Genomic DNA, 19,359 nt, shown 5'->3' on the forward strand with positions numbered 1-19,359 from the left:
CGCCTCCTTGTTCCCACCCACATCCCATTTAAATTAAGATCGTTTTCCCACAGCTTCCCCCCTTGCTCCCAAATCAGGATAATATAGGTGTTTTCCCCATTTTAGCAACCCTTTTATCCCCACCACACAAAGGGATCCCAATTCCATGGCTCATTTGCCTGTTTGCTTTTCCAGAAGCCAAGCCATCACCCATCCCCTGAGCACCCTCCATTGGCTGGGAATCCCTGCTCCAGCACACGGGGCTCATAGGGAAGGAGAAAAGCTCCTGATCAGTAATTCAGGAGCTTCTTAATGGCAGCTCCCTCCACAAAAACACCTGCACAGTGACAGAGCCGGAGACCTGGGCCTGCCAGGCTCCAGCAGCTCCACAGCCCTGGGAGCTGCATTCAAATGGGCTCTTCAAGAGAGCAGCAGAGTTCCCAAGGAGCTGCTGTCTTGTTTCCCACTGTGTGAGGAGCAGCCTCAGCGGGTGCCCGAGGAGATGAGACTTGGGAGCTTCAAAGTGGCCACAGAAACTGGTTCAAGGTGCAGCAGGACCAGGGCAGGAGCTGCTCAACAGGCCTGAGGGGCTGCAGGGGCCAGAGCCTCACCCAGCCCTTCTTGCCCTGGAGACACCCCAAACCTGTGGGAAAAGGAATGGAAAAGGAATGGAAAAGGAATGGAAAAGGAATGGAAAAGGAATGTAGTGCGGGGCCAGCACACAGCTGGGAGCTGTGGGGCTGGCAGTGCTGTACTGGGGAGATGAGAGCCCCTCAGCCATCACAGCCAGCCCTTGCACCAGGCAGGAGAATTTCTATCCCACTGCTGCTTCTCCCTTAGAATCATAGAATTATTTGGGTTGGAAAATCCCTCTAAAACCATCGAGTCCAACCCCAGCACTGCCCAGGCCACCCATGTCCCCCAGTTCCATGTTGTTAAATCCCTTCAGGGATGGAACTCCAGCACCTCCCTGGGCAGTCTTTTCCAATGCCTGACAATCCTTTCTATGAAGAAATTTCCACAACATCCAGTTCAAACTTCCCCTGGCACAGCCTGAATCCATTTCCTCTGGTTGTGTCCCTGTTCCCTGGAGCAGAGCCTGTCCCCTCTGGCTGTCCCCTCTTCTCAGGGAATTATGAAGAGCCAGAAGGTTCCCCCTGAGCCCCCTATTCTCCAGGCTAAGCCCCTTTCCCAGCTCCCTCAGCTGCTCCAGACCTTTTCCCAGCTCTGTTCCCTTCCCTGGACATGCTCCAACACCCCATTGTGTGTCCTGCAGTGAGCAGAGGGCAAGGACAGGACCTGGCATGTGGCACAGCCCTGGCTCCTGCAAAGGTTCTTCCCCTGTGTTGTCCCCACCTGAGATCCTGCATGAATCTTTCTCTCACTGCATTTATCAGCACTTAGCAGAGCAGAGGTGATCCCAGTAGGGGCAGAGTTAAATGCAGAGCCCTGGCCTCTCACCCCATGTATATGAATTAGGGCTGTAATTCCACCCTGTGGTGTGGATGGCAATAGTGAACAGACACTGCCAGACCCATCACAGACATCTGAGCTTTGACCCTCTGTTTATGACTTCACTGGAGCCGTCAGAGGGATGACAAGCAGTAATATACAGTGAAGGAGTGCCTGCACTCAGAGAAGAATGACAGGTCTCTTATCTATGAAGTTTCCATTCTTCAGATACAGTTTTCAAACAAAAGGTTCCACTCCTCAGATGAGTAATGCCACTGTTTCTCCTCTCCACCATGCAATTAACTTCCAGGCTGGGATCTCTTCAGAGCTGAGCTAAGAATGGCATAAACCAGGGAATACCAGTGAATGTTCCATGCACCAGTGGGGCTGTGCCGGTGATTTAGCCCTTCTCACACAGTGTGTCAGTGCCCTGCAGTGGAGAAATGGGTTAATTGCAAATGGCACATGGACACTGCCCATGACACATCTCCACACCTGAGGGCAGGGACAAACACTGGGAGGGGGGCCAGGCAGACCCCCCAGCCCCTGGGTGTCTCATTCCTCTCTCACCCTTGCCTGACTTCAGCGGGTGCGACAAAATCCCCTCCTTTGTTCCAGCCAGGAACAGTCTCTGTCTCTTCCTGCTGAGCCAGTTGCTCCTGTTATGTGAAGAGGTGGAGGTGTATGCAAAAACGACCTGTCTGGGTCAGGGGAACTGATCTTCCAGTATTCCCCTGCTATCCTTCCCAGGCTCATGGTGTTGAAAATGCTCTGGCCCTCAGCAGGGAAGCACATCAGTGTCCTGCTTTGCAATCCTCCCCCAGGTAACTGCTCCCACAAAAGCCAGAACCATTGGTGACAACTCAGGATGAGCCCCAGGAGGAAATAGGCAGGAGCTCCCCACACACCTCAGGCACTGAGCACTGCAGGAAGGTGCTCCACTGCCCACTACATATAATCTGCATAAAGGAAAACAGGAAATCCTCCCACTCTCCATCACCACCACAGTAGCTGTCCCTAAAAGCTCCTTTACCACCTCTTCTTGCTCATCCACCATGGAAATCAGTGCAGAGCTGCACAGAGAGCAAGTGCCTGGCTCAGAGCACAGGGAGGGCACAGCCTTCCCAATGAAACCTCACTGGCCATGGGGCCCCATTGCTGCCTCTCCCATCTCAAATTTGTCTCAGGAACAGGGCTGGGAGAAGGAAGGCAGGAAAGAGAGTCCTGTTTTAAAGGGAATAGTCTGTTAAACACATAGTCCAATGTCCTCATGAAGACTGAGCTCTGTCAGGTCCTGGAAAGGACATCACCCTTCTGAGGGGACACACAGTATTTCTTCCTCCAGATAGGAGAAATTTAGGAAGACAGAGACTGTCAAAACCTCAACTGCTGAAAGCAGCCATAGCCAAGGAATCCTTGACTAAAAAACAAGGATAACTGAGTGTCAGATTTGTATGTATAATGCTCTCCAGTAGGAGGGAGTTGTTAGATTGCACCGCCACAGAGGTTTCAGTGCAACAGAGGGAAGAACCAGTGGGTGTGGGATTGTTGGCAGTTACATAATCCCTGGTGGCTTTGTCCGCACTGCTTTGGGTGAGGACATGGCCCCTGAGCTATCAGCCAACAGCACATGGCCAGACTTGGGGGGCTGTGGGGAGAACAAAGGGATGCAGATTTCCTGGGAGTTTGCTTTTGTTTTCCCAAGCAGAAGAGTGACTCAGATTTCAGCGCACTCCTGTAACTCAGCCAACAACAACACGTCCTTAGTCACGGCGATAACGCCGAGAATCTGTGTTCCATTTGCTGAACTAAAAAAAGCTCAAACTCATCCACCCAAGGGCCAGGTCAGTCACTAAACCAGGGACTGAACCCCGAACTGTGCGAGCTGACGGCAGCATCTTCCTCCCCAACAACCTCTCTGGACTTCTGGAAACTACTCAGAAAAATCCACTGAACCAGCACAGATAAGCTAGGTGCTGCACTATCACAGAGCTCTCTGATAACTCCTAAGCACTCACATGTCATTCCAACACGACTGCCAAAGCCTTGCAGAAATGCTTTCACTTCCTGAGAAATGCTCCAGGAAAAAGCACCACATTTCCTGGTGCTTAAGGACTGGATTAACACATCCCTGTGCTGTTGTCTCCTGGATCTGAGCTCGTTTTTCATGGCTGTGAGGTACATGCACAGCTCATGGGAGATGCCAAACCATGGATTGCTCCACCTCAGTCATTGCACTCAAAGCATGCAAAAGGAAAACTTAGACTGATAAGGGGAGGTTTAGATTGGAGTTTAAGAAATCCTTCCCTGTGAGAGTGCTGAGGCCCTGACTGCTCAGAGAAGTTGAGGCTGCCCCATCCCTGGAAGTGTCCAAGGCCAGGTCAGATGGGGCTTGGAGCAATTGGAAGGTGTCCCTGTGAATGAGATGGACTTTAAGGTCTCTTCCACCTCAAACCACTCTGTGTTGCCCTGAGATTTCCAATCCCAGGCTAACAAAATCCCTTTTGTACACTCCTCCAGCCCCCAGTGCTGCTGGGCTGGGTAGGGACCCAAGGCTGTCACAGCCCCTTACCCTGCATCAGCCAGGTGGTGGTGCCTGTACAAACTGAGCCTCTCTGCAGGATTTCCCCAGGGATTGCTGCAGCTGTGAATCAACCTTTGAATTTTCAGCTTCATTTTCCTTTGGAAATAGGTGCTGGAGCACTTAAGGCAGCAGAGGGTGTTGCCAGGACAGCACCCATCTGGGCAGATGTTTGTGCCAGGACTCAGCGTGTCCATTCATGCATGTTAACACGGGCTATAAATACTCCAGGTCCTTCCCTGCTCCAGTGCCACGTGCCTGAGCCTGGCAGGAGGGTGTGTGAGGACAGGCACTCACAGCTGGGCTCCCAGCACAGCCCCCAGTGCCCCTCATCACACCCAGCCCTGGGCAGAGGATGGAAACAGCATGGAAAATCCTGGGGCTGCCACCACCCCAGCTGATGGTGAACAGCTCCTGAGGAGCCCTTGCTGGCAAAGGGTTTTTCCTCCTGCACAGGACAGAGCTGCCCCACCAGCTGCTGTCTTCTGCACTGCATGGAAGTGGCAACTGATGGAAATTTCCATGCACTTCAAAGCACAACCTCAGGATAGCTGCTTTTGTGAGAAACTATCCCAAGTTAAAAATTAATGAAATTCACTTTTAGGATCATTTACTTGCCTCCATCCAAACTGCAGGATTTTTGCCAGCCTCTCCACACCAGAACACAGAGAATTCCTGCTTTGGCACCTTAGGGATGTGGCCTCTGGTGGTTAGATTGCCAATTAATACCAGGTAATTAACACATTTGCAAGGGTTGGTCGAATCCCACCCTGGCATTTTGCAAACTCTGCGTGTTTGGGTTGTGTCTTCATCAGCTTTTGAAGTTCTGAGCTGTGAGCTCCCTGCAAACCTCAGCCTGCCTGGAAACTGGGGCTGGGCCATTAGAGCAAACATGCCCTAAGATGCAAACATATTAGGGATTAATTAAATACCAGGATTTATTTAATTAAGCCTCTTCTCATAAGTAGGTAGAGGCATGAATCTGTAGCGAGCATCCAGCCTTCCTTGCATTCCCATTTTTAGAAATGCAGTTAAATCTTGTGCTGCTTAAAACACAACACTGGGGGGATGTGGACCCCTCCTGCCTCCAACAGGAACTGACACCACAGAAAGGAGGTTGGGGACATATTCCCACACATGGCATTCCCCATGGAACAGCTGGAAAAGCACCCATGAGCACCCAAGGATCTTGTGGAGTCCAGAGAGGTGACAAGTGTCAGCCCTGAGCAGGGACAGCTTGTCCTCCTCACACTTTTGACAAAAAAACCCCAAAACCTTGTGCGTCCTGTTCTCTGCAAAGAAGACACCACAGCCCATCCTATCACTGCTAAAATTCTGGAGACTAATCCAGAAAATAGCAAGGCAAGAGATCAAGTCCAAGGACCTGAGGGCAAGGGGGGTGCAAAAAGGTGACAGCAGGGGGACACTCACCACGAGCAACAGGGGGCTCTGGAATCTGGGAGCAGTGTGGAAATACTGAGTATTTTGGGCACTCCCTGCTCAGGGTAACCCCATTCCTTCCCAGAAAGAACCACCAGAATCTGATTGATTTGAAAATACATTAACCATAGAGAATAGAGCTTTAATTTTTTTCTTTCTCAACAACAATAAGGAACAGTTTACATTAAAAAAAAAACAAAACAAAACCAAAAGCATGAATAAAATAATATAAAACATATGATACCACAGTGTGGAATCCAGATAATCTAAGAACATTAGCAGCACTTTGACAAATAGATTAAAAGCTGTAAGTGCTCATTAAATTCAGAGCAACTCCCAGAGACCAAAATGGCATCCAACAGAGAAAAGCAGCAATTCTGTGTAGGGCAACAGAGAAGTCTAATGCCAGGACACCAGATACATTCCAATCCCTGTGCTGAGGGGTAATTCCCTGTCCCACAGAGCCCCCACCATGGCTGTCACACCCTGTCACCCTGCCTGGCTCTCCAGAACACTCCTTGAACAAGGGAAGTGACAATCATGGGTCTGAGGTTACATCCACGTTGCATTTGCAAAGCTTTCCATTAATTCTGTTTAGGAAAACAATTTCTTCCCTGGCTTCTGGGAATTACTCTCCAGAGAGAATGAATTTCTGAGAATTTAAGTCAATCTTACATAGTCACAACAATGACATTTTTAGTTTCTCAGTATCCAGGATCAGGATTTTCAATTCTTTATCATCCTTAGCAGCAAAGCCACACTCATTCCTAAAACCTCCACGTATTTTAGATCTTGTGCATAGTTTAATTTTTAGCACTAATTTGTTTTTTAAAAAAAGAAAAAAAAATTGAAATAGATAAATGGTGCTTTTTCCCTCATCAAAGCACTGATGCAAAGTGCCCTTGCTCCTGGTCATGTCCCACTGCTGATGGCTCAGGAGCCACCCTGGAGAAGGGACTGTCCCCTGCAACCCCATCCAGGGGCTCTGCTCAGCCTCCATGTGCAAAATCCATCTATAAAAGGAAGCTATTCAACCACTGAACAGGAATTTAAGGTGGCAGATGCTTATCACCAATCAAAAATTAAATTAGAAATTAGATTAGGTTAGACACATTAAAAGACTTCCACAGTTATTCCAACTGCACACATTCTCCAGGAAGTTCAGGATTCAGGCAAGGTTGGGAAGGAATCTGCACACTGAGCTGTGTGAATGTGTGGCTGTGGCACCAAATGGCCTCAGCTGTGGCCACCAGAGGACAGAAATGTGGTGCCACTGAGCACCACAATTATTTAGATGCTTTAATCAGTGAAATATTGCTTATTCAGGGCAATGAAGATGCTGACTTTGAATGGAAAAGTAGAACAATCAGTGGCATTTGATCTACTTCAGGGTGTCTGAAAAAGCTTTTATAGGAATTTCTGACACAGGTTCTGGTGAGTTCCAATCCTTCCACGGTGCTAGGAAGGTTTGGAACTCCATCTCTACATTGTGCTCTATCAATTTGTGCTCACACAACAGTAAAATGCTGAAGACAAGCCCAGAACTGCTCAGTACTCAGGGAAATTCCCAAATGGAATGAGAAATAAGACAGGTTTTGATGATATGACTATCATTTTGGTCCTACTGATCAAAGGCTCAGAGGCTCCCACTGTGCCTCTAGAGAAAAGTGATTTAGATATTATAAGATATTCCAAAAGCAAATTTAAGGGATAAGAATCCCAAAACTGGTCCTGTCCCTGGTCAGTGGCTACAGTGGCTCCCAGTGCAGGAGAACAACCTCAGGATAATCCAGGAAAGAGAGGGGAATAGTCAGAAAGAGCAAGTAACAAATAAATAAAAAACAAAGAATAAGAAGAACTTCATCCCATAAACTGCTCTTGGCCACAAAGCTTGTGCCTCCAGGGATTTTGGGACCCCAATCTTTCTCTTTAACAGTTCCATCTCTCAGCATTTTTTTCAGTGACAAGGGATGACACCTGCAGTTCCACTGCTGGCTCACCTTGCACCACCAGGTGCATTTGGGTGAGTTAAGGGATGTTCCCCATGCCAGGGGCTGGATGAGAGCAGGACAGGGACACAGCAGGAAGTTCCCACACAAAAAAATCCTCTCAGTCTTCACAAAAAAATGTTCACAGCAGAGCCATTTAGGGACTCAACACAGCAAGAGAAAACCACACACTTAGGAACAAACACAACTTCTAAAGGGTCTGCACAGGTGACACCAAAAGACACCAGGAGCTTGTTGGGAGGTTGCATGAACAGAAAGCTCAAATGTAGGAAGAGAATCCATTTGTCTCTCCCTGAGAGGAACACAGGGCCAGGACACAAACACTCACAATGAGATGATCTGAGCTCAGCAGCTCAGGAATGAGACAAACCCCAAACCCCAGAGCAATGTGGGTGCTCAGGGAGGGTGTGATGGGAGCTGAACTCAGCCTGTGGAGCCCATCCTTCCTCAGGCTCAGCTCTGGAGAACTGGGCTGAGAACTGGGCTGGCAGCTTGTACAACCCAGGGGAGAATGCAGCAGTCTCCTCAGAAAGTGTGGAGATATGGAATGCTTGGGGCTGGAAAGAAATGTAAAGATCACCTAATTCCAACCCTGCCATGGCCAGGGACACCTTCCACTAGCCCAGGCTGCTCCAAGCCCCATCCAGCCTGGCCTTGGACACTTCCAGGAGCCACAGCTTCTCTTGGCAACCTGTGCCAGTGCCTTCCAGTGAAGAATTTCTTCTTAAAATCCAATCTAACCCTGCCCTCTGTCAGTTTAAGGCACAGAGCTCCAGTGCCTGTTCCCACAGGGCCAACAACAGGTTAAAATAGTCCTGAGCTGGCAGTGCCATTGTGGGGAGGATTTCAGCTGCACAGAGCTGCTGGGATGAGACATTCCTCTTCCCCAAGGGGCCAGACAGGATTACTGTATATGGCCAAGCCTGGTGACAGGCTTCTCCTGCCTGGCAAACAGGCCATCCTTGGCTGCACAGCTGGGAGAGATCCCAAGGGCCACCACTGCCCCTGTCAGAATTCCAGAACAAGGCTTTATCTCCTGGGGATCCAGCAGGGGGGCAGAGCCAGGCAGGACAGGCTGAGGCCAGAGAAGATCCACAAAACCTTTGCCTTTCAGCTTCTTAGCAGCTCTTAACCAGCCAAGAGAGCCCCAAGTTCCTGGTGGGGTCTCACTGTGGGTCGCCACAAGCACAAGAACTTGCCCAGCAATACAGCAGAAACAAAGCTTTTTTATATTTTTTCTCCCTCGTTTTTTTTTTTTTTTTCCCCTCTTGTCCAGTCTTAAAATCAAAGCCAACATGAAGCCAAACTGAAGTTTTGGCTCTGCTCTGAGATTCCTGTTGCCCCACCAGAACAACTCTCCCAGCACAGGGACAGTGACAGATTGGCACATCATGGAATAGGTGCTATAGAAACCACACAGTTCTTAGAAGCAAAAGATTTCTCACCCCCCCATCTCTTCAAAAAATAACCCACTTAGTTCACATATTTTCTCTCTATACTGTATATATATATATTATATATAGACACAATTCTCTGGTAAACATTTACAAGATATCGTAAATAACATTGAAAATTTCTATCTCCATTTGCACAACAGCACACACTCACACGCCAGCACACAAGGACACACAGTCAGGTACAATCAATAAATAAATACTTATTTCCCCCCCAGAAATTATTAAAAAAAAAAAAACACTGCTATTGAGCGGCCCAAAGACACTCTCAGTTAATACAGACAGCAAATATTGTGCAGAATTTCTTGCTGTTTTTGTTTAAAAACCAAAGAAAGAAGCTTGAAAGGTTTAGTGTCAGTGATGTTGCTTGGTCACAGGTGGTGTTTCAGGTGATCCTTTCCTGTCCCTCAGGAAAGGGAGAACTCAGCACTTTCCCTCTAGGACAGGTGACAGATCTGTCCTAGAACCCTGAGGGAACAGGAGCAGCCTGGGAAGGAGGGAGGACACAAACTTTTCACTCTGCTTGGTGGAAAGATGAAAGATTCTGACAGGAACTAGCAGATCTCAAGCTCTTGGTTTCCTGTGCTACTGCAGCCCAGCACCCTTTGGGCTTCAGAAAATTTCCCAGATTAGTACACATCTGTTGGGATTATGATGACTGAAGGGTTGGCCATTGCTCTCCCCCTTCCCCAAAGGGTTCAGGATGTGCCACTGCCTTTTCCAGCTGTGACCTCCATGCCCCAGAATACAGAAATTGCTGGATTTGCTCAGAAACAGCAAACCACTCTACTGTGCTCCTCAGACCTTCCCTGAAGCAGCAATTTTCTCTGGTGCAGACTGACAACCACCTTTTTTTTTCTGCCAGCAACATCTGACACGAGCCACGAGCCAACACAAACCAGCACAGACAGATATTCCACAGGAGGAAGAAGAGCTCCTTTCCCTCCCATGGGAGCACTCCAGCAGCAAGGAGCAGGGCCAGAGGAGAGCACACACACAGCACACACTGCACCAGGGGGGAACACAAATGTTTGCAGCAAAACTTGAGAGAAAGTACCCTCAGAGAGAGCTCCAACCCAGCACTGCCCTCCCTAGCTGGGCTGAACCCTCCACCCACCCACCCCTCTCCTTTTCCTGTATTGTTTTTACCTGAGTTGAAAAATGACTCTGAAGCCTCTGCAGGGCAGCCTGTGTGGGACACAGCAGCTGGAGAGGCACTTCATGCAGTGGGCTCCAGGCTGTGCAGCAAAAGTGGCCACACAAGTGCATCTTCCCAAAGCAAAGACCACTCAGGGACCTTGGGCTATTTTCCTCTCACAGGCCTATGGGACAAGCCCACCAAGGCCTAATTGGAGATGCTCAGTGGGTTTAGGAGATTCAATAGCCAGCCCTAGAGTTGTCAGAGGGAAAGTCAGGATAATCAGGAGCTCTGACTTGCCTTCTGAGGAGCTCAAGCAGAACAAGGAGACCAGACTCCTACACAAGCAGCTAAAGTAAGGCAGGTAAGAAAACCTCCACCCTGGAGTTCCCAGAAGAGGTCAGGACCAGATTTCCCAGTGTTCAGAGAACTTAACATAGGCTGGATTTTGAAAAATAACCCCAATGCTGAATTTGGAGCTGTTCTGAAAATCCATCCAGACACGAAACACTTGTGTGCTCAGATATTGTAGGAGCAATGTAAAATCCCAGGGAGAAAAGAGAGCCCTACCAAAAGAAAACACCGAAGGGGAAGCAATGCATTGAGGGACAAGATCAAAAGAGGAATTTCTGTGATCAATGTCCCCCCCCCCATTACTGGCAGAACCTCATTGTGGTGGTGAGAAGCTGAGAACTGGCAGCATCCCTGGGCTGGCAGGGCTGGCTGCCTCCCCACACCACAGGGAAGGGCTGCCCAAGGAAAGAAGCTTTCCAAGGAACCAGATTTCCCTCTGTGCCATCAAGCTCTGCTGCCCCAGCCTCTGAGCTCCACCCTGGGATGTGGCAATGCCTGGGCAGTTTTGGTGGCCAAGAAGCCACTGCCTGGTCCTGCTCCCAGCACAGGAACACACCTGGAGGATCTTTGGTTGAGTCACTGCAGAAGGTCTGTGCTGAGCCCAGGGGACTCCCAGCTCACATAGCAGCACGTGTCCCACCACCTGAGTCCCACAGGTGTGGCACTTGGAGAAACAGGAGAAGGGAGGAAGCATCTGAGGGGAGTCCTGGCTCTTTGGGTGCCTCATCTGCCCTGGGCCCTTCATTTGTTCTCGATCAGAGTCTGCACTTTATAGACCAGGTCCCGAGCCAGCTTCAGGATCTGTTTGGTGTTGTGGCGCTCGGCCATTTCTGCAACACAGACAGAGGGACCAGGTGAGACCTGAGCAGCCCCACCCCACAGCTCTGCTGCCCACATTCCCAACCTCCCTCACAGCAGGGCTCCTGGCTCTGCACAGCCATCCTTAACCAGCCCCTAGGGATGGGGAAAGCAGCAGGAAGCACAGCCCAAACCTCAGCTCCCTTCAACACATCCACTGCTGGGGAGGGGTCTTGGGCTGCAATACAGGATGTGACCAAATGTGTATTCTATCACCATCTTTAAACCAGCTGGGGCAATCATCTTTATCTGTTCCACAGCCCATCATCCCTCCACAGCCCACCCTTCCTCCAGGAGATATCTCCTGTTAATGGGCCATTGAGCCCCAGTACATGGCTGATAAAATTACATCATCCCACTGGGAGATGCTCCACCCAGGGGAGGAGCCAAGCCTTTCCTACCCAGATAAAAACTGAGATTTTGGACACCAAGGTACCTTCTTTCCATTGGATTCCAGAGGAAAACCAGACCTTTCCACATCATCCCTGGACCTTCAGAGGAAAACTGAACCTTCTACAGGAGCACTGCTCCAGCAGACCCACATCTGCCACTGCAGGAGGATGCAGCCACCATTGAATGGGACTGCTGCCAACACCCTGACTGACTGACGGGGTGTCAGCTTGGATTCTGACTCTGTCAGTGTTTTGGGATTGTTCTTTGTAACACTATATTTATATTTTTATTATTATTATTTTCCTAGCAAAGAACTGTTATTCCTATTTCCCATATCTTTGTCTGAGAGCCCCTTAATCTCAAAATTATAATAATTTGAAGGGAGGGGGTTTACATTCTCCATTTCAAAGAGAAGCTCCTGCCTTTCTTAGCAGACGCCTGTCCTACAAACCAGGACAGGAGGGCAGGTGGACTCCAGCCTCACCACCTCCCTCAGAGCTCTGAGTGTTCAACATTTCCAGCCTTGCCCAGATGTGACTGCCCCCAGCTTGAACAGCTCCCCAAATTCAGCCCAACAAAGCACGAGCTGTACCATTGAAAAACTTGATGATGTCTGTAAAATCCATGTTGTTCTCCAGGATGATGTCCCTGTACATCTCCACCAGGGCCAGGGCTATGAAGAGCACGTAGTGAGCAGAGGAGACATGAGCAGCAGCCCAGATGGTCTCCCAGACAGCAAAGACATCATCATACACCAGCTCTGTGAGCAGAGAAGCACAGTTAGCACTCCACTCTCCCCACCCTGACTCACAGAGCTCAGCAGCACTGGGGACACACACTGAGTGCTTCCTTCCCACAGGAACCTGCTGGAAGCAGTCAGTCATCTGTAAGGAGAAATATTCTGCCCAGCAGCAGGTGACACAGGCCCCAGGACACTCAGGGAGAGGCTCAGCAGCAGCTCTGGAACAACAGGTTCTGTATCTAGACAGAACAATCAGCCAGACATAAACCAGGGAAAAGGAATTAAAAGTAAATTTAAACCCACTGAGAAGTCTGGAATCAGGCCCTGCCCCACCCTTGGGTGGCCTCAGCACACACCTCTCTTGAAGTCCAGGAGAAACCATCGGTAGCAGAAGTAGAAATGAGTGTAATCCCCATTCTGGTGCATCAGCTCAAAGAGCTCAGAGTCCAGAATCTGTCAAGAAAAGCAAAAGGAAACTCAGGAATTCACACACAAGGCACCAGCAATCCCTTTGCCTACTTCCCTCCACCCCATTGCTCTCCTCCTGCAGGGCCTGGAGTGTGAGGAGCTGCCATCCAGGGAATGAGGGAATTCTCACCTGGATCAGAGACCTCATGTTGGCAAAGTGGGTGTCCATGGCTCCTCCATGGGGGAAGTTCTGGTTCATTCTCTTCATCAGCTCAGTGAAGCAGCTGAAAGCCAGAGCCTCTGTGCAGGGAGGAGAGACAGCACTGCTGCTGCATGGGCACTGCTGCTCCTGCAGCAGCAATGTCCCTCCAGAAAGTTCACCCTGGCCCAGGGTGGGCTTCTGGGAGCCAGGCAGCATCACAGACAAATGGGATCCTGCTCTACACCTCCAGGCACTCCACTGCAAAGGGCCACCCCCCACCTGGACAGGGAAAGCAGAGCAGAGCCACCCACTCACCATCATCCAGGATGACCAGGAGAGGGGCCAGCAGGTCACACATCCCCTGCACGTAGCCAATCTCAATGTGCTGCCAGATGTAGCTGTGTGAGAGAGCAGGAGAGGTGACCTGGGAGCTGAGTGCCACCACCTGCCACCTTCTGTGCCCATGTGCCCTGTCTCCCTTCCCAGGATGCTGGGGAAAATCACCTGTTCATTCTGTTATTCCTGTGCTACAAATGATTAAATTCTTGTGGTGCCTCCCAGGTAAGGCATGCATGGCACAGTTCTGGATCAACACCCTGCCATGGCCACATCCAGAGTCAATCCAGGGCTGTGCCATGGCCATTGCAAGGAAAATCAGAGCAGGGAAAAGCAAAATGGGAAAGCACAACACGGTGGGGTCATTGGTTAAAGGGCAGAGACTGATAGAATCTGTTAATCTCTCATCCTCATCCTTCTCCCCCCATTCATCCCCTTGGCTCTCTCTGCAGACTCTGCCTGCCTTGCCTTCCCATTCCCAGTGTCCCAGGAAGCACCCAGCCCTGCAGGGATATCTTCCCTTTTTTGGTAGCAAGGCAAAATATATTCAGAGAGGACTCAGATCTGCTGCTGGCACAAGGGAAGGATCTTTTCCACCCTGCCCACTGGTTTTCCAAAATGTGCTGTGCTGAAGGTCTAATCTCAGCAGAGATCTCCAGCTCTGGCTGTCGGGTGAAGTGACAGCACTGATGGAACTGCAGCTTCTCCTCATGTTTGCAGGATGAGTAATAATATTTTATCCTTCACTGCCTGTGAAGCAGCAGCTGAGCTGGAGCTGGTCTGAGTCTGTGAGTGTCACTAGGCAAGCTCTGAGTCACAAGGACTCAGAAATGAACCCAGGTCTGGCTCTCTCTGGGGATTTTGGACAGGCATAAACCATTCAGGTGCTTCAGGCACTTTCTCATTAGCACTACAGCTCTGTGGGCTGATCCTCATTAAAACAGCTGCACTGGCTTCCTGGGCAGCCCAGGGAGCCTCTGCCTTGGCCAAAACCCCAGGACACAGCAGTGATGGGAAAGGACAGCCAGACACCTCACTCTGAAAACCACAGAGTTGTGTCCCACTGCTGGGATGATGAAGGGAGGACAGCAAGCAGCAAAACTCCATAACCACAGCACAGCCTGAGGCTCCAGCCTGCAGGTGAAGCCCAGGCAGCCCCTGGCAGCCCCCACCTGCACATGACATTGCGGAGCTTCTCCAGGTTGGCAGGGGTGAAGTACCAGTAGTTGCGGTCACAGCGCTGCACGTCCTTCTCAATGCGGTGCAGGTTCACCGTGTACATGTCCAGCAGCTCTGGCTGCCCAAAAACAAGAGCAGAGTTGATTTGCTTCCCAGTAAAAAGGAGGGAGAGAGTCACAAGGGCAGAATTTGGGTGGAAGGTGGGAGCCCCTCTATGCTCAGCTACAGCTAAATGCAGGTAAATCCTGCCCCTCCACTCAGTGAGGCACATCTGCTCAATTCTGCACTCCACAGCTCAGGAAAGGCAAGGAGCTGCCAGAGAGGGTCCAGTAGAGGCCAGAGAGGTTATTTGGGGTCCTCATCTCTGTGATGAGGACAGACTGTGGGAGCTGGGCTTGGTCAGTCTGGAGAAGAGAAGACTGAGAAGAAATCTCATTAATCCATATAAACATCTCAAATCATGTGCCAAGAGGAGAATGCCACTCTTTCCAGTGGTACCAAATGACAGAACAAGGAACAATGGCCTTAAACAAATACAAGTTCCACCTCAACATGAGGAAAAACTTCTTTCCCTGCAGGGTGGCAGAACCCTGGAACAGCTGCCCAGACAGAACATGGAATCTCCCTCTCTGGAAACACCCCAAACCCACCTGGACACATTCCTGTGTCACCTACCCCTTGGCAGAGGGGTTGGACTGGATGATCTCCAGAGGGTTCTGGGGTTCTGTGAGGCAGCCAGGAAGGAACCCCCTGGCCAGGTCTGTACTTACAGAGTAGGTGACACCCGTGGAGGACAGAGCAGCTGGTTCAGTGCTGGTCAGATCAGTGACAGTCAGAGAGTCCAGCTGTGGGTACAGGCTCTCCATCTCTGGCTCCTCAGAGAGGTTGTCCTCGCTCTCCACCAGGCTCTGCTTCTCAGCCTCGCTGTCTGCCCAGCTCTCCACCACAGTCAGGGCCACAGTGTCACTGTCACGCAGCAGCCCCGCCGAGCCCTCACCCATGGGGACAAAGTCCACGCTTCCACCAGTGGAAAATTCACCTTCCAGGCTGTCCTGGCCTTGCAGGTTCTCCTGCTGGACACCATCCATGTCCTGTGGGGCTGGCACATCAGACCCTGCAGCCTTTCCCTGGGAGCTGGAGGAGGATTTGGTGGTTTCCAGGGCACTGTCCTCGTTGCTGAAGCTGCGCTCTGAGAAGCCCGAAGTAATGGAGAAGTTTTGGGAAGAGGGGTGCCCAGAATCAGGGGAGCACGTGCCATTGGGGACTGTCCCATTGGGAATCTTGCTTTGTTTGCCATCTTCCAGCTGAGAATCTACTTCAGTCTGTTCCACCTCATCCACAGATTCAAACACCTGCAGAGTGGGAAGATATCCCAGTTAGGAACACGGGCACAACATCCCCAAGAGCTGTGTACTCATAGTGCCCAAATTCACAGCAGTGGAGAGGGAGGAAAATCCCCCTTTGGCTCCTTCTCTCTGGATTTGAGTCAGCACTTAGTCGTTTGCAAAACCCCAAGCCCACAAATCCCTGCTCTGAAGGACTATGCTTTGCTTGGCATTATATAGTGGGCAGAAACTTCAAGAAGTGTTGAACACCTGGGCATGACCAGAGGGAGCAGCCATGGGCCTTGAGGTGTGAGGCCACGGAGCAGAGCTGGCAGGTGAACATTGAACACCACAAGCAGAGCACAGTTCTGACATCAGTGGCTCCAAAGCAGCTTGGGGACTCATTTCCCTCTTCCAACTGCTTCTGCTTGCCAGAAATCACTGTGGTAGTGCTGAGGGCTCAGGCCAAGCCAAGGCAGAGGCGTGGGGACAAGCAGTGGAGGGACAAGGTGCTCACCTGGGTGCTGGAGCTGGAGTCGCTCTGCAGCCGGGCGTGGTTCTGCCGGCCGGAGCTGCAGCTCTGCGAGGACTGCAGGGCAAGGGCAGTGAGAGAGCAAAGAAAAACAGTCAGGGTGAGGGAACTCTAGCAGAGCTGGCACTTGTGCAGGTGAAGAACAAGCAGAAAATGCATGCAGTAAATATCTGACCCATGGGGGATGTTCCTGTCACATCAACGCTGCTGTGCTGTGCCCTGCCTCGACCCCCAGCACTGCTGGGAAGGTGACAAAGCCAAAGCCTCAGGTCAGTGAACTTGTTCAGGTGCTGTGTGTTGGGTCTGCAGGAGCTGCTTTCCTCTGCACAGAGGTCATGCTGCCTCCCTACAGTGCAAATTTCTACAAATCTCTGTCCTAATTTGGCAGCAATGCAGCTCAGCCCAGCTCAGTTTACATAAACGATGAAGTCAGGCTGTAAAACAGTCCCTCCAAGCATATTCGTGCTTTTTTTCCTTTTCTTCAAGGACAAATATTGATGTTTTAAGCCAGACTCAGTGGAAGCAGCTCCTCTCAAAGTCACGAGCACCCTGTTCTGGCTTCCAGCTGGAGCACAGAGGGAAGGGCTGGGCTTTACAGGCACCAGCTCCATGCTCAGCTCTGTGGGGTCCCTCAACCAGCCCTCAGTGAGAGCAAGTAATCCCTGTTAACTGAGCAAGGCCATGATACCACACTCAAACAGCAGGATTTTAAGAAAATACAGCACATTCAGAACAGCAGTTGTCCCCACCCTTGTATTGTGGGTGTTTGCTGGGCAGGGCTCTGTTGAGGAGAGGAAGGGTGACAGTTTTCCTCCATTACCATGGGAGCACTTAAAACAGGAAATTTCAGGTTGGGATGGGAAAAGGGGGGAACTTTGCGTGTGTTCACTCTGCCAGCTCCCTTCCCAGTGCCTGCTCCCAGAAGAGGCACACGAGGGTACAAAGAAAGGAGTGGAGATGCTGAGGGGATGGGAATGATTCCCAGGGCTTCAGCCAAGGGGGCAGCGCCTCTGCTCACCCTGAGAGCTGCATCATCCAGTTCCACCCTGCCCCTGGCTCACACCTGCCTTCCCTGCATCTCTGGGCACACATGTAGCCTGCAGGATTGGGGCTGAGCTCATCTCCTTCCCAAAGCACCCACACAAAGTTCCCAGAGGGAAGCAGATGAAGTGTTCAGTGCTCTGGGCCAGCAGCCTGAGGTCAGGGAATGCTCTGCCATGCTGGGCTTTTCTCCTCCAAGGACAAACCTCTCATGGAAACACTTCCTGGAGTCTGTTCCCAGGACTGCCTTTCCTTCCACAGGCTTTTCCCTCCACACCCTTTGGTTTGGGCTGTGGATCTCATTCCTCACTGCATTGCTAAAAGCCAGTCCCAAGGTGCTGGTGTCCCCATGGATGACACAGTGTACTGAGTGTGTGCTGAGGCTTCTTCCATGCTGGAAAAGGGAGCCAGGAAGCCCAGTGCCAGGAACATGCTCTTCCTCCTCACCCCTACTTCAAACCACGTTCCATGGAGCTAATCCTGATGTGCCCCAGGCACACCAGGCAATGAGCACCTCACTTCCATGGAACACAGTGAGGAAAAGACACACAGGTGGGCACAGGTCAGGGGAGGAGGCAGGACCTGATGCCTTAAGTTCTGAGTTTTCTGTTCTGCTTGGGTATCCTTTTCCATTGTGCTTGGGGTGATGAAGACAAAATAATCTGATTTCAGCTACTGACTCAAGGACAATTTCTTCAAACTCCAGGCCCTGAGCATAAACAACGTGAAAAGAGGAGGGTAGGCCAGCAAGCAAGCAAGGAGCATGAAACCTTACAATTTGAGATTATTAATTGGATGGTTGATTCCTGTATGCAAATAGACTAAAGTCTATAAAGATGTGAGACCATGTGACCAAGCTCTTTTTTGCTTCCACCTTGGAGCCATCCAGGCACTGGTACTGCCAGGGCGATCTCAATAAATCCCCATTTTATTCCCCTGAACTCTGTGCAACCTCTGTTCCAGCTCCTCAAAGCATCAGCATCCAACCCCCCCACGCCCTCACCTCGTTGCTGATGGTGGAGTCCCTGTGCATCATCCTCTGGATGTGTGAGTCCAGGCTGGCCCCCGAGGAGCACTTGGCCAGGGCGGCGGCGTGGGACTCCTTCTCGCGCTGCCGGACGATGGCCTCGCAGCCCAGCCACTCTGCCATGGTGTGCTCGTAGCATGCCCGCGTCTGCTCGTCAGCCTGCACACCAGGGAAAAGGCTGGGGAGGCTGGCCCTGGGCAGCCCAAACCTGCTCACATTGCTGTCAGCTGTGGTTTGTGGGGTACAGCCACCCCCACCCTGCACAGTGCCCGAGTGCCTTGGGGTGCAGTACAGGATGTGGCCAGAAATGTGCATTCTGTCACCATCTGCTGAAACCAGGTGGGGCAGTGACCCTGATCTCCGTGGCATATATTATCTGCTAATGGGCCATGTTTAAAACCAGGTGTGTTGGGTTGATGTGGCCAGAAATGTGTATTCTGTCACCATCTGCTAAAACCAGGTGGGGCAGTGATCCTTATCTCCATGGCACATATTATCTGCTAATGGGTCATCTTTAAACCAGCTGGGGCAATCATCTGTATCTTTTCCACAATCCATCTGCCTTCCAAGAAATTATCATCTGCTAATGGGCCATTAAGTCCCACTGTATGACTGATAAAATTACATTATCTCACTGGGAAATGCTTTAGCCAGGGGGAGGAGCCAAGCCTTTACTATCTAGATAAAAACTGAAATTTTAAAAACTAAAATACCTCCTTTCCACTGGATTCCAAAGGAAAGGCAGACTTTTCTACATCATCCCTAAACTTTCAGAAGAAAACTGCACCCTTTTACAGAGCACTGCTTCAACTGAACTACATTTGCCACTGCAAAAAGACTGTAGCTACCATTTAATTAGACTGCTACCAACACTCTAATTGACAAAGTATTAAGTTATATTTTGACTTT

General features: G+C 50.6%; 1 protein-coding gene across 3 annotated transcripts in view; it reads right to left on the reverse strand.

Annotated features, from left to right (window-relative positions):
• Positions 1 to 8,723: 8,723 nt before the first annotated feature.
• The window catches only part of SGSM1 (small G protein signaling modulator 1), a 33,091-nt gene continuing 22,455 nt past the window's right edge, over positions 8,724 to 19,359 (reverse strand). For all 3 annotated transcript variants that reach the window (XM_079322913.1, XM_079322914.1, XM_079322912.1), the window contains 9 exons: positions 18,427 to 18,609; positions 16,368 to 16,439; positions 15,296 to 15,877; positions 14,519 to 14,643; positions 13,326 to 13,408; positions 12,999 to 13,108; positions 12,757 to 12,853; positions 12,251 to 12,418; positions 8,724 to 11,237 (listed from right to left, as the gene is read on the reverse strand). In XM_079322913.1, the coding sequence (XP_079179039.1) occupies positions 11,149 to 11,237; positions 12,251 to 12,418; positions 12,757 to 12,853; positions 12,999 to 13,108; positions 13,326 to 13,408; positions 14,519 to 14,643; positions 15,296 to 15,877; positions 16,368 to 16,439; positions 18,427 to 18,609 (1,509 nt within the window). In that variant the 3' untranslated portion in view covers positions 8,724 to 11,148. The remainder of the gene's footprint in view (positions 11,238 to 12,250; positions 12,419 to 12,756; positions 12,854 to 12,998; positions 13,109 to 13,325; positions 13,409 to 14,518; positions 14,644 to 15,295; positions 15,878 to 16,367; positions 16,440 to 18,426; positions 18,610 to 19,359) is intronic.

Source organism: Erithacus rubecula, assembly GCF_903797595.1.
Source record: "Erithacus rubecula genome assembly, chromosome: 19".
NCBI classification, from domain to species: domain Eukaryota; kingdom Metazoa; phylum Chordata; class Aves; order Passeriformes; family Muscicapidae; genus Erithacus; species Erithacus rubecula.